Genomic DNA, 12,392 nt, shown 5'->3' with positions numbered 1-12,392 from the left:
CTGTTCCACAGAACTGGGTGGGCTAATTAGAATACAGACCCTTTTTCCTTTGACTGTCCTGCAATAAATTAAATATTACCAGTGTGTTTTCCTGAAGGTTTGATTAAGTAATTGCCATTCATGGTTTAATTAATCTCTGATCATCTCTTTCATAAAGGAGAAAATAGGCCTGTTTTTTAAGACTGAGAAGTGAGCACAGAATGTGTTTGATGATGATAAAAAAAACTGTCCAAACAAGCCGCATAGGTTTGACTCGATGAGAGTCACAGCGGTTTATTTAATCACAATGTTACCCAACGCATGTCTGCAGCTAGGGTTTCTCTGATTTGATATTGTATAGTGAACTAAGTAGCCCACTGTATTTTATTTCCTTGCAGTTTTGACCTGGAATCTGCTGAGGCGCCTGGGCTCCAATCTGAAGGAGCTTCTGCGCTTGCCCCCAGTCTTCGCCCAACCTTCATCCGCTCCATCCACCATGACCTCGGAGCTGGAGAGCAGTTTAACCTCCATGGACTGGCTGCCGCAGCTGACCATGCGGGCAGCCATCCAAAAGGCTGATGCCCAGAGTGCCCATGGCCCAGGCATGGCCAAGAAGAGCGCCCTGCTGGACACCAACACTACGCTGGACCAGGAGGAGGTACAGCAGCACAAAGATGGAAAGCCACCATACAGCTATGCCAGCCTCATCACGTTTGCCATCAACAGCTCGCCAAAGAAGAAAATGACCCTGAGCGAAATCTACCAGTGGATCTGTGACAATTTCCCCTACTACAGGGAGGCAGGCAGCGGCTGGAAGGTAAGAGCAGCGGGTGCCAAGGATTTCCTTTTTTTGCTTTCTGCCCATCAAGACGAATTTGCATGCATGCAAGTGGCAGTCACTCCACTTAAATTCAATCAGTGTGCCAAATCAGCCTAGAATTCAGGCAGGAGGAGACGGCCAAGGTTAATGTGTGAAATTATCCTCGTTTCTTATCCTGTCAAGATGTTTTGCAGGGAATTATTTTGCAAATATAAGGTAGAAAATGATTCGCAAGCATCACTTTCATTTTATGGAGGAAGCAGTTCTGATCTGGTTTTGAGTGTTAATATTTAACAGTGTTTTTGTTTTTCAAACAGAGAAAACAGAAGCTGTTTTTCAGGCAGAAATGTGAGCACTGAAAGTGTTGATATTCAGAGAAGCAGACCTATCTGAAATGAGCCTCAGACAAAATCTCCTATTCATGGATTGTATTATTCATGCCAGATGCCTTGATACAAGTCCATTATGCAAGAGAGTGCCATTGCTGTGTCATCTTCTCAAGTAGCATGTGATATACAGAGATGAAGCCATGCTGATTGCCTTTTATAGAGCGGAGATGGAAATTGATATTAGAATGAGCTTTCCAATCAGTTGACATTTATTGCCAATAGAATTGCTGCTCTGGCTTCATTGCAGTCAAAGCAATATGTATGTGGTTCATATCCGTGAGAGACATGCCGTGTGCATGCAGGAGCATGTTTTCACCTCCCTCACGTTTCCTTTTTCTGTGCAGCAGATGTTTACATCAGTCTATGCAAGGCTATAAAAGATTATAGTGTTGTGATCACCCAGACACTACTGCCCTAATTTCTTTTTTTGTTTCATGATTTTTTATTTATTCCTCGTTTGATAAACCCGGAATCAAAACCTCCAATTAAATACTTGATGCTGAAATTGCAACAGTCAGCAGGCTTTTGAAAAAACAAAAATGACCTTTTCTCATAAATGAAAGTTCTTAGAGTTATATTTTAGGAAATGCAGTTACATTGCTTTTGAAAAGATGTGTAATTTCCAAGAGGTGTGCTTGGGTTCAGGAGGTGTTAATGCTCAAGGTTTGTACTGCTCCTCTTTCATTCTCTTGCTGCACTCATGGGTTCATATACACACAGTACTATCTGAAAAAATGCTGGTAAGTTCAATTTCATCACTGTGCCTTAATGCTTCTTGTGACATCCGCCCCTTTTGTCCTTGGCCTGCATTGTGAACCAAAACAACAAATGGATTTCTGCTTTTTATGTATGCAGAAAGCAGTATACAAGGATACTGCCCTGACTTGTTCAAGCAACTAGAATTGAATGAACTAGAATTGCAATTAGAATGTAGAATGTAACCCAAGACAAGTAAGCACCTAGCATTTATTAACATTGTGACCAGAGAAGGAAATGCTACTTGTTCACAGAATTATCTTAATGATGACCACTAATTGCCACATTCCTGTTGTATGTTATCTATTATAACCCTTAATTCAATTCCATTCAGTTTTATTTATTTAGCACTTTTAACAATGGACAAAGCAAAGCTTTACATAAATATATAAATATAACTTTGTGACTGTGTGAATAGTGGCCATCCCAAAGACATGGTAGTATTATTCAAAACGGAAAATAGTAGTACTTAGTTAATAGACCTCATTCATCAGCTTGCTAATATCATTCTGTGGAGACATATCCGTTTGTCTTCTGTTGCAGGTATGGATGGGGGAAGATTGGAATAGCCCCCCCTACACACTTAATCCTGTATGTAGAAGCAGTGGCTGTATTTCAACTGAAGGTGGCTGAACTCAAAGGAAAAGGCATGCTGATCACTTTTTCTGAAGACATTTACTTTTAGATGTGCAGTATGACACAGAAAGAGACACTATGTTGTCTGCCTGTATAATGTGAGCGAGGGAGTGTGTTTCAGGCAGAGAGGCAGAGTACAGCTCGTCAAACTGGTGACATTCACACTACTCTTAGGCTGTATTGCAGGGAATAATAAGATTGGTGTGCATTTTATATAAGAGCTAGATGAGCTGTTGTAACAGGAGAGATGGTGTGAATCTCACCTGTGGTATTTGAGCCATTCCTGTCTAATAGGGACTTTTTGTCTTGGTGCTGTGCAGTGATATATTTACGTATTCATACATACATCGTGCATGCAGTTGGGATGAATGTAGGTCGGCGTGCAGTCACCACTCTGCTGTTCCCCTGGAGATGTCGGCAGCAGGAATTTACAACCCAGCGCACGCACACGTCTGTTCTCTATGATAATGTAGTCTATGCTAGAGAGATGAGACTGGGCTAATCCGGATGGCAGCAACTCATTTAATTATCTCAATAGAACTCCTTTAGCCAACACTTTTAAGAAATATTAATAAGCATTGTCAATAAGAAAAGATAATTCGTCAAGGTCAAAAATTATTATTACAGTATTTGAGGATATACTCTAGCTTGCAAGTAGATTCCTTAGATCAGTCTTTATTGCAGCCTATTAAGTGCTTCAGAGCTGTTTGCAAAAGATTGAGGGTCTAAGATTCATCAGTATTATGAGTCAGGGTTCTGCAGAGCTCTAGCTTGCCACTGGTGAAAGATCTGCATCAGAAAGCCAAACCAAGGAATGAAATGGGCTATTTTTAAATGGTTTTAAAAAGAGGTTCTTATGTGATTGAAAATTACTTGTGCATTAATATGGCCTAAGCAGCAGAATTCATTTTGATGTTTTCAGATTAAAAAAAAGAGCACAGTGCCATCATCTGTTTTTATACAGAATGACATACAGGCCTCAAGACAAAAGGCAAGCTTGTATTTTCCACATCTGTATAGCAAAATGAATGAGACCCGTTTTTGTCAGCCCCTGTTGATTGCAGTGATTATGTGTGAGACATGTTGCCGCAGTCTTCCTGAATAAGAGTGTAAATGAGATTAATTTGGCTGCTCTCAGGTTAACAGATTCTCCCTTACCAGTCAGCTCCACACATTGCTGATGAGATATTTAATGTTTAGCAGATGCTTAGCAGGAATTCAGTATCTAATCTTATAAGTTTGACAGAATTTGGGCCTTGTGGTTGCCTTGCCTAATGAGTTCAATGTTACTTGGCCCCAGGTTTCCATAACATGAGTTTTTTTTTCCTCCAAATGTCTATGTGGCCCTGTGTGTACTCATGCAGCTCAACCTCAGTTAAAGGCATTACCCTCAAAAATTTTAAACTTGTATATAAAACACTTTTGCAGATATATCTGTAGCACAAGTCATAATCTAATCATGCTGTCTGAAAATGTGAAGCTGTGGCACCTGTGCCTGCAGATGATGCCATTAACATGGTTGTCTCTCCATGGGATTATAAAGCATAATTTTCCTTGAGTATGTGCAACACTGTAATTGCTGACAAGAGTTTTGGGTCAGTCACCCCTCACAGTCTTGGCCTAATGAATCGTCCAGCACTGATAATCAAAAAAAAAGAACTCTCAGCAAATATGAGATGCCGAAGGAAATCCTAAATATTTCTTTGCCTGTTTGCAGAATGCTTGAAATGTTTGTTACTGAGCATGAGGTGGTAGTTGCTGTTACGTGTATTTCTCAGTAGCAAAACGGGAGGAAGAAAGGAGAAGAATGCAGGTGCCCAACAATCATCACTGCTATTACCGCTGACACTGACCTTTCAGCTCAGGTTAAAGGATAAATGCTGTTACTGAGCCTGAATCTGCTGCAGTTTTGAAGCGGTGGCTTCAGTAAGATGTTGGACTGAGCCTTTTGATCTCATTATGAAATGCAAATAGCCAGAACCCAAAACTGATCAAAGGTTACTTCCACCATTGGGCAGCCAGCAGAGGAATGGGAGCCTGGGGCATTTAGCTATTTTTCTATTTAGTGATTTGGGGAGCTGCTGCACACCCTCTGGGCATTATTTGCTTTGGAGATAGTGTTCCTGCTCATAAGTAATGGAAAAGTCAAGTCGTTGCCGTTATTTAAATGTCTGCAGCAGTTCAGGTGAGAGTATTGTGGTTTCTCCTATCTCTCAGCCCCAGCTTTATTCTCAAGATGTAAAAATCTCTCCTATTGCCCCCATCTGTTCCTCCAGTCTGGATCATCTTTACACTGTTAAGAAAGCATTTGGATTTTTAAACGCTCTGCTGATAATGGAAAAAAATAGGTGAGATACAGTACATATTTAGAGTTAGCCCATTTGCTTTTTCATTTAGCATCTCAAAATGTGGTCACTTCACAGAACATCAGATAGTCATTTGAAATCTGCTGCACAATTATTAAGTGGTGAGGTTTGTTGAATATTTTTAGCACTGCAGTCTCTCTTGTTCTCTCTCCAGATTGCTTTTAATTGTGGTAGCAGAAGTGGCTGTGTTGGTGGTGGGAGTGGTGTGATTCACGCAGCAGCCAGTTTGATCCCGCTGCGAGACGGGCTCATGAGGCAGGAAGCTCCTGCCGCTCGGCCGCCCACCAGCCTCACCTTGCCCCATCCCACTCGTGCCCCGACACCCGTTCACTCACTCAGAGTAGGTGGTCACAGAGCGCTGCTGTGTGCCAGGTATGCTTGGCAGAGTTACCAGCTTGCTGTGCACTGAGTGAGGAGCTGATATCGACAAGCTGATGTGGTGGCTGCAACTATTATTATTATTATGTGGTGGCTGCACTTATTATCGGCTATTTATTTCACTGCAATATAATTTTTATGCCTTCTTTACCTCTTTCGTACCTCTAGTCCCCTTTGTGGTCCACATAAAAAGGAATCTATCGTAATCAATTTAACAGTGTGGTTATAAAGAATGTGAGTCCAGTTGTTAGTCATTTCAGTGATGATTCCTCTTGGTCATCAGTAAAGAGTGTGTGTCTGTCTGTAGTATGATGGTCATTGGTGTGTCATAGGCTGGGTCGGAGTGGCATTTGAGTGATCAAGTGTTTATATATTTTTTTTATAATTGTTTGCTGGCGCATGTTTAAAGATTTAAACACTGACATTCTACTACGGTTAGGTTTCATATTCATGTAGCATAATACTGTACTGAATAAATATAATGTATATAATATTGTTTCAATTAAATTAGTAAATTTAGTGAAAATTTGGTAGTCATTATATCTTTTCATTACTAGTTCTATGTTTATAAGGGATGTGCAAAAGTATGTATTTTCAGAACTGAATAATTGACTCAAGGAAGCCATGTAGAGCTCTGTATATTTTGGCTTGCTTAGGGCCTTGTTCACCTGACAGTGGTCTGTTGATGGTGTTTTCATAGAATTGGCTGTCATGTTTTAAAAATATTGAATTATCTAGGAACAAAATGATCATTAGAAGTAGCCTAGCTAGCGGCATTAACAGTGTTGTGAATGAATTGTACTTTTTTGAAGCAGAATGCTTAATTACAGGACTCAGCAGAGACCTGAATGATAATTCTCTACAGTCTCTGCAGAGTTTAGTAATCATGTATGCTGTTAGTGCAGATTCACTCATTGGATGGTGTGTCAGTCCACTTACAAGAAGTTTACCTCACTTAACTCACAGTCACTGCATTGTACAAGGCTATTTTGCAGTTCACTAAAAGTTACCTGAGCAGTATTTATATCTTCAGGTTAATTTAATAACTCTGAACAGGATGTGAAATGCAGAAATGGTGTATGTTTTCCCAGATTTGCTGTCTTATAGGCAGACTGAGATAATCACCTCCCTTAAGTCATGCTTATGATTTTGTCTTAAATTTGGGGTGTTTGAAATACAGATGTTATGTGTTAACGGTCCACAGATTTCTCACAGTTTAGAATTTTAGACAACACGCAGTCAGAAGTGTCATTAGCTACTGTGCTAAAAACTACAGGAATTGTGCCAGTGCAGTGATGGATTTTGTCATGTTGGAGAGGAACCAGAAGGTATAAACTTGTCCTGAAGACTTTTCTGTGACTGTTACAAAGTGCTGACACTGGAGACTCCTTCCATAAACATTAAATAAGTGAAGAAACCTTCACCATATCCATGATTATACTGATAGATATTTTTAGACCTTTTATTATTAGCCTTAGATTATGTAGCACATCCACCATACAAGTGCCTTTGAATGAGCTGTTAGTACAGAAATAACAATGTATTAGAATGAGCAGATTAACATAAACCCATCATTTGTGGGATTTTTTTTTTTTTTTAAGTTTTAAAAACAGAACTGCTGTTACAGAAGATTCAACGGTGCTGTGGTGTAGTGCATATTAATACATGGGTTGCATTAAGTGTTAAGCTAAAAAGTCAGTACCTGTTGATTTGAGTTAAACAGCTGTCTCTTCATTAATTGAGGCAGAAGAGGCCTGGGCTTGGCCTTGTGTTGGTGCAGTGATTTAGTCTTGAGAGAGCTGGTGAGCCACGATGAATGTCTGCATTCAATAAATAGATCTGGTCCTTGGACTCAGCCTATAACTCTGAATCTGCTCACTTCAATCCTCTGAACATTGGTTGGGCTCTGTGTGTGTCTGCTGGATGAAGGTGGGAAACATTTGTATGCTGTGCTTAGAGTGGAAAGAAAAATCTTTTTCCACTTATTTTTTCTTTTAAAAACGTTGCCTAGTAATGAAGTAATCTTCCTGACTTGTGTGTGTGTGTGTGTGTGTGTGTGTGTGTGTATGCTTCACTGTTATAAAGTATGAGTCCTGCCTCTTTAACAATCTTTTGAAGAACTTTCAGACCTGAATAGATACTTTTATTTTCCAATATTCTGTCAAGAATTAAACAAAAAAGATGTTTAATTAATGATTTAATTTAAAAAAAATCTGCCAAAAATAAATAAAAATTAAGATGAATATATAAAATTCCCACAGAAATTTAAATAGGGCTTGAGACATTCCTACAACCCTAAAGACATTCTTTGATGAATAAGTTAAATGCAAATTTGTGCTATGTGAGGCCTTCTGGAAAAACCTTTTGGATGTCACCGTGGCTGAATTCTGGCCAACAGACAAAAATGGGACCAGAATTGGGTTTTACTGCCTATAAAATAATTTGACATTTCTACTTTAATAAAACCAAAATATATTTCACCCAAGCAATTTAGAAATATTTTTATTTACTTTCAGTCCTTGTCTAGGCCATCTGCCTGCAGAGGTCATTTTAGGTATGGAAGGATGTAAAGCTCTGTGTGTGCTTTCCTCATGTAGAGAATGTCATGCTGTAGTGAAACAGTAAATACTGTTTGACAGATGGTCAGCGATGCAACTGCACTGTTGTTTACACTGTAGAGATCTGCAGCGAAGTTGTGATGTTTGAATGTTTATCAATATCGAGATCAGTCAGCGATGAAGCTCCTTTTTATCAAATGCAGTGACATTTACCTCAAGAGATGAAGCTAAAGAGACTGATGTGAATGATTACTTGTTTTTCATTGTAATCTTTGATGAAGCGTCACTAATGTTATTTTTTTCCTTAAGTAGTTTTGCTTCCAAATTTTAAAGTTAGACCAGTGTTTGCTTGCTGAAGCCTTTCAGCTCAGGATAATATTAAATCAGGGTAAGATAATTACAACTGAAATAATATAAATGACAACAGTTACATTGACGACTCAAAATCTAGTTTATAACGTGTATATGTAATGAATTCCACTAATCTGGTAAAAAAAAAAAATCTGCTCTTAAAAAAAATTATTAAATAAATATTTAATAATAGGACATTATTGCAGATCTCCAATGCACGTTCACGAGAGAACCACGACGTGAGCATGTTGCGTTGATCTGAGAGTGGACATTCTCGCACTGATGCACTGTTTACAGCAGAGGAAGCTTCTCAAGGTTCTGCACCATTTTGAAAATTAAACCAAGACCTAAAGCAAAATCAACTTGGAATGTAACAAACGAAGCTTGCATACAGCATCCCTCTTCCTCTGCTGTGAACAGTGCAGCACTTCCGGGTCCGGTTGTATCGTGAGAACGTCCGCTCTTGCATCAACACAACATGCATAAGTTGTGGTTCTCTCCTGAGCACACGTTGAAGATCTGTGTGGAAGTGAAGATATTTTGAGAATAAAGATTTTTTTTTTTTTTTTTTTTTTTTTTGTGCACACAGTGTTCGTGTCGCTTCATAAAATTGGGATTAAACCACTGGAGTCACATGGATTACTTTTACGATGCCTTTATGAACTTTTTGGAGCTTTGGAACGTTTTGTTTACATGAACTGTCAGTAATCTGTCAGAAATCTCCCAGCTTTCATTAAAAATATCTTCATTTGTGTTCGAAAAATGAGCGAAAGTCTTATGGGTTTGGAATGACATGAGTGTGAGGAATTGATGACAGAATTTTCATTTCTGGATGAACTATCCCTTTAACTTCAAGTGAGAAAAAATGTCTGGTGAGGGAACGAATTTAATGTTTATGATGTAACTGATAAAAAGAACTTGTTTTGTGGACTTTCCAGAACATTAAACATAGCTATAAAGGGATAAAAAGTCTTCAATAAATAAAAAAATTATATAAGAAGAATAAAACACTTCAGGGCATGCTGTTATTAGAAAATAATCTATTTCGGCTTGCTAACGGCCCTCCAATGTTTAATATAATAGCATGTCCGTTCGTGTTTTATGTATACTTAAAACTTTTAAAAGAGAACACATTTTAGTTCAGGAAAACTGAAAGTGTTTGGAACTTCCTATAATAGAAAATGTCATAGTTTCACCATGTGAAGGCTCTTCCTCATGCAAATCCCTTTTTTACATTTAAAAAAAACAATTTTAATTTTATTATTATTATTATTATTTTTTTTAATTAAAAATGTACTTTTTACTAGAGCATATGCGTAGGAGTTGTGATTATGGTATGAATGTAGGCTTACTCACTTTTACCTGTTAAATTTTTTTAAAAATTTATTTATTTATTTTTCACAGTATCTGTTAAAGGCAGCAAAGCCACAATGCAGGATGATGAATAATGCAGACGTAACAAGGGAAAATTCAGAATTCGGTCTGTTTTTGAAAAGATATTTTTACCAGCTAATTTGTCCTGGTCCAGTGCATAGTTTACTTTCTTATCTGATTATCATTTCATCTACATTTTTTTTTGTCAATTTACATTCTTTTAATGGTTTTTATTTTGGCAATTTTATTTTGTCCGTTTACATTTTAATGACTGTTTAGCTTTATGTGGTTGTTTTGACATTAGTGTCTGAGTTTTATTTAATAGTTTTATTCTTGTTAAACATTTTAGCACTTTTGCTTGTCACATAGTGTGCTAAATACTTGAGGAGTGCTACATTTAAATATATATTATTATTACTATAAGCTTTAAAATACTGCGTCTCTGACATGGTTTTAGAAGAACTGAGCAGATGCACGGCCTGTACTCCATGCCGAGTTCCCACACCAGAAAGGCCACTGATCTTCTGTGCATTTGACTGTCTGGGTTTTAAGTGACTAAGGTTTGTCTGCATTTCTGCCAGGGAATGTGAGGATTTTAAAGCCTAACGAGCTGGCATTATTTTTTTTGGCTGTAGCAGCTGAACATGAGTCAAATGCCCGATATTGCTGTTTTTCTTTGCTTAACCACAACCTCTCATTTCTGCACATCTCCTGGCTCTTGTGTGGCATGCTGCACATTTTTGGGGTCATCTCTGGTTAGCTTTTGCAGCATTCCAAGAGTGAAACCCAAGATTGAGTCCTAGTGTCCTTACAGGGGTCACCCGTCTCTGGATGAAGAGATAGTGCCACCGCCTGGTTACTGAGTGCCCAGTAGAGGAGGGGCAGAAACCAGTGTCAGAAATCACAGCGCTGCAGTCGTTTGCTGCACTGTGGATAGAGCACAGTTCTTTACAAGACTGGGTAATAATCTGCAGTACACTGTAATGGACTGTGTAAAACTATGTAATAACAGTGGACTGTGGTGTGTGGCTGTGTTGGGTCTGAACTGAGAGAGAAGATGCTGTGACCTGCATCGTCCTTATCAGGGTCAGCTTGAGCAAGGCCATAGCCTTTCACCACCAACTAATTGCCTCTAAATTAGACAATTAATGTGGCCTTGTAGAGGAGCTAGAGTGTGTGTCCAGGGAAGAGCGGGAGCAGAAGGGTATCTGGTCTCTCATCACCGCTGCAATGTATTATTTATGGGTCATTGTGCTTGACAGCTCTGCATTAACTTTGCTAATGGATTGCATAGGATGCTTTGACTGCCTTTTAAATCAGCGGCAAACTGAATACAAATTACACCATCCAGTGTTTGTTTTTTTTTTTTTTTTGGATATTCTGTTGAAAAGGAGACCATTGTCTTAACATATTGTCTTAATGGCATTGTGGGTGGGTGTGTGGCTCCTTTCATTAACTCTGATACAGATGAATAAATCGAAGAGTTAGTAAAGTCAGACAGTAAAGGCGTTAGCCATTGGTGAGTGATTATTTTGGAGCCTTCATATAGATTGTGCTGATTGGTACATCAGTGTAGCATCTGCCTTTGAAAATGAGAAACCTGAAAAATTGTATGCTTTCTATGCTTGATTTAGATCGTAGTCATGTTTTGTGCAGTGGATAAAACGTGCGATGATCTGACTATTTTTGGCAAATAGTCAAAATGGTCCATGTTTTTTTTTTTTTTTTTTTTCTTCCCCCATATCACCATCAGCCTTTAAAAAAAAAATCAATATTGGTCAGCCAATAGTCGTGGGTGGGGTCCTTTCTTTTCATAAATCTTTACTGTGGTTTAAAGCATTCAGTCATGCACTGAACATTTGAAGTACTATCATTAAGGTGGTAGGCACAAAACAGCTTCAGAGAGGCTAATTGTGGCCATTTCAGACAGATGTGTTTAGTTTAACTGCTTTCAGAATGGCGCTAGTAGAATGGAGTGGGCAGGTATGGTGCAGGCCCACAGCGAGCTCTAGAGATTTGGCTGTATTGTGTGTATGGGAGCTGAATTGTCACCTCTGCACCCCTCATTGGCTCCATTGGCTGTAATAGTAGTTATTGACTGGATGGGACTTTAAGCACCTGTAAGATTAATGGAAGCTCTGCCAGCTGCATGGCACGAGTGCTGCTTGTGCACACATCTCTGAGGAGGCTCTTCTCCTCGTGCTCAATCAGCCACTCGTTTGTAGTGGCTGTTCCAAACTGTGTTGGCTGGTGACATTCTGCATTTCCCTGATTGGTAGCTGTTAAATGTGCCAAGAGCAAAGGTCTTTTGGAGCACGTGTGTGCGTAATAGCTTTGTCGTAACACAGCATTTTTGCATTTAGCTTCACTTCACACTTGTGTCTGTAAATTATTTTCCAAAATGTACTGGAAAACAAAGTACTGTCAATAATTGTGAAAGCAAGTTCTGATAAGCTCTGCATGGCTTCTTTTTTTTGTCTATTCTTTAATATACATTCTGCTCCCAGCCTGTTTGATAAAATGGGCCAATTAAAATGTGCACTGCCATGTGGACATCCTCACCCCTGACATAAATCACTTCTTTATGACATGGTGCATAAATTCAGAGGCTTTATTGTAGCATTTTATAAGTCCACTATAATGCACAAACTTCTTCTGAAGTAATTGAATGCCTTTTTCACATGCCTTTTGACAGCCTTTATATATATATATATATATATATATATATTTTATATATATATATATATATATATATATATATATATATATATATATATATATATAT

The 12,392-nt window shown here is 38.6% G+C and overlaps 1 protein-coding gene across 5 annotated transcripts in view; it reads left to right on the top strand.

Moving 5' to 3' along the window:
- The window catches only part of foxj3 (forkhead box J3), a 95,513-nt gene that overhangs the window by 32,961 nt on the left and 50,160 nt on the right, over window positions 1-12,392 (top strand). For all 5 annotated transcript variants that reach the window (XM_053227328.1, XM_034314127.2, XM_026932569.3 and 2 more), the window contains one exon: window positions 378-796. In XM_053227328.1, the coding sequence (XP_053083303.1) occupies window positions 476-796 (321 nt within the window). In that variant the 5' untranslated portion in view covers window positions 378-475. The remainder of the gene's footprint in view (window positions 1-377; window positions 797-12,392) is intronic.

The sequence above is a fragment of the Pangasianodon hypophthalmus genome, chromosome 20, assembly GCF_027358585.1.
Source record: "Pangasianodon hypophthalmus isolate fPanHyp1 chromosome 20, fPanHyp1.pri, whole genome shotgun sequence".
Classification (NCBI taxonomy): domain Eukaryota; kingdom Metazoa; phylum Chordata; class Actinopteri; order Siluriformes; family Pangasiidae; genus Pangasianodon; species Pangasianodon hypophthalmus.
Note: the sequence above shows the minus strand (reverse complement) of the source record. Positions and strands in the feature narration are given on the sequence as shown.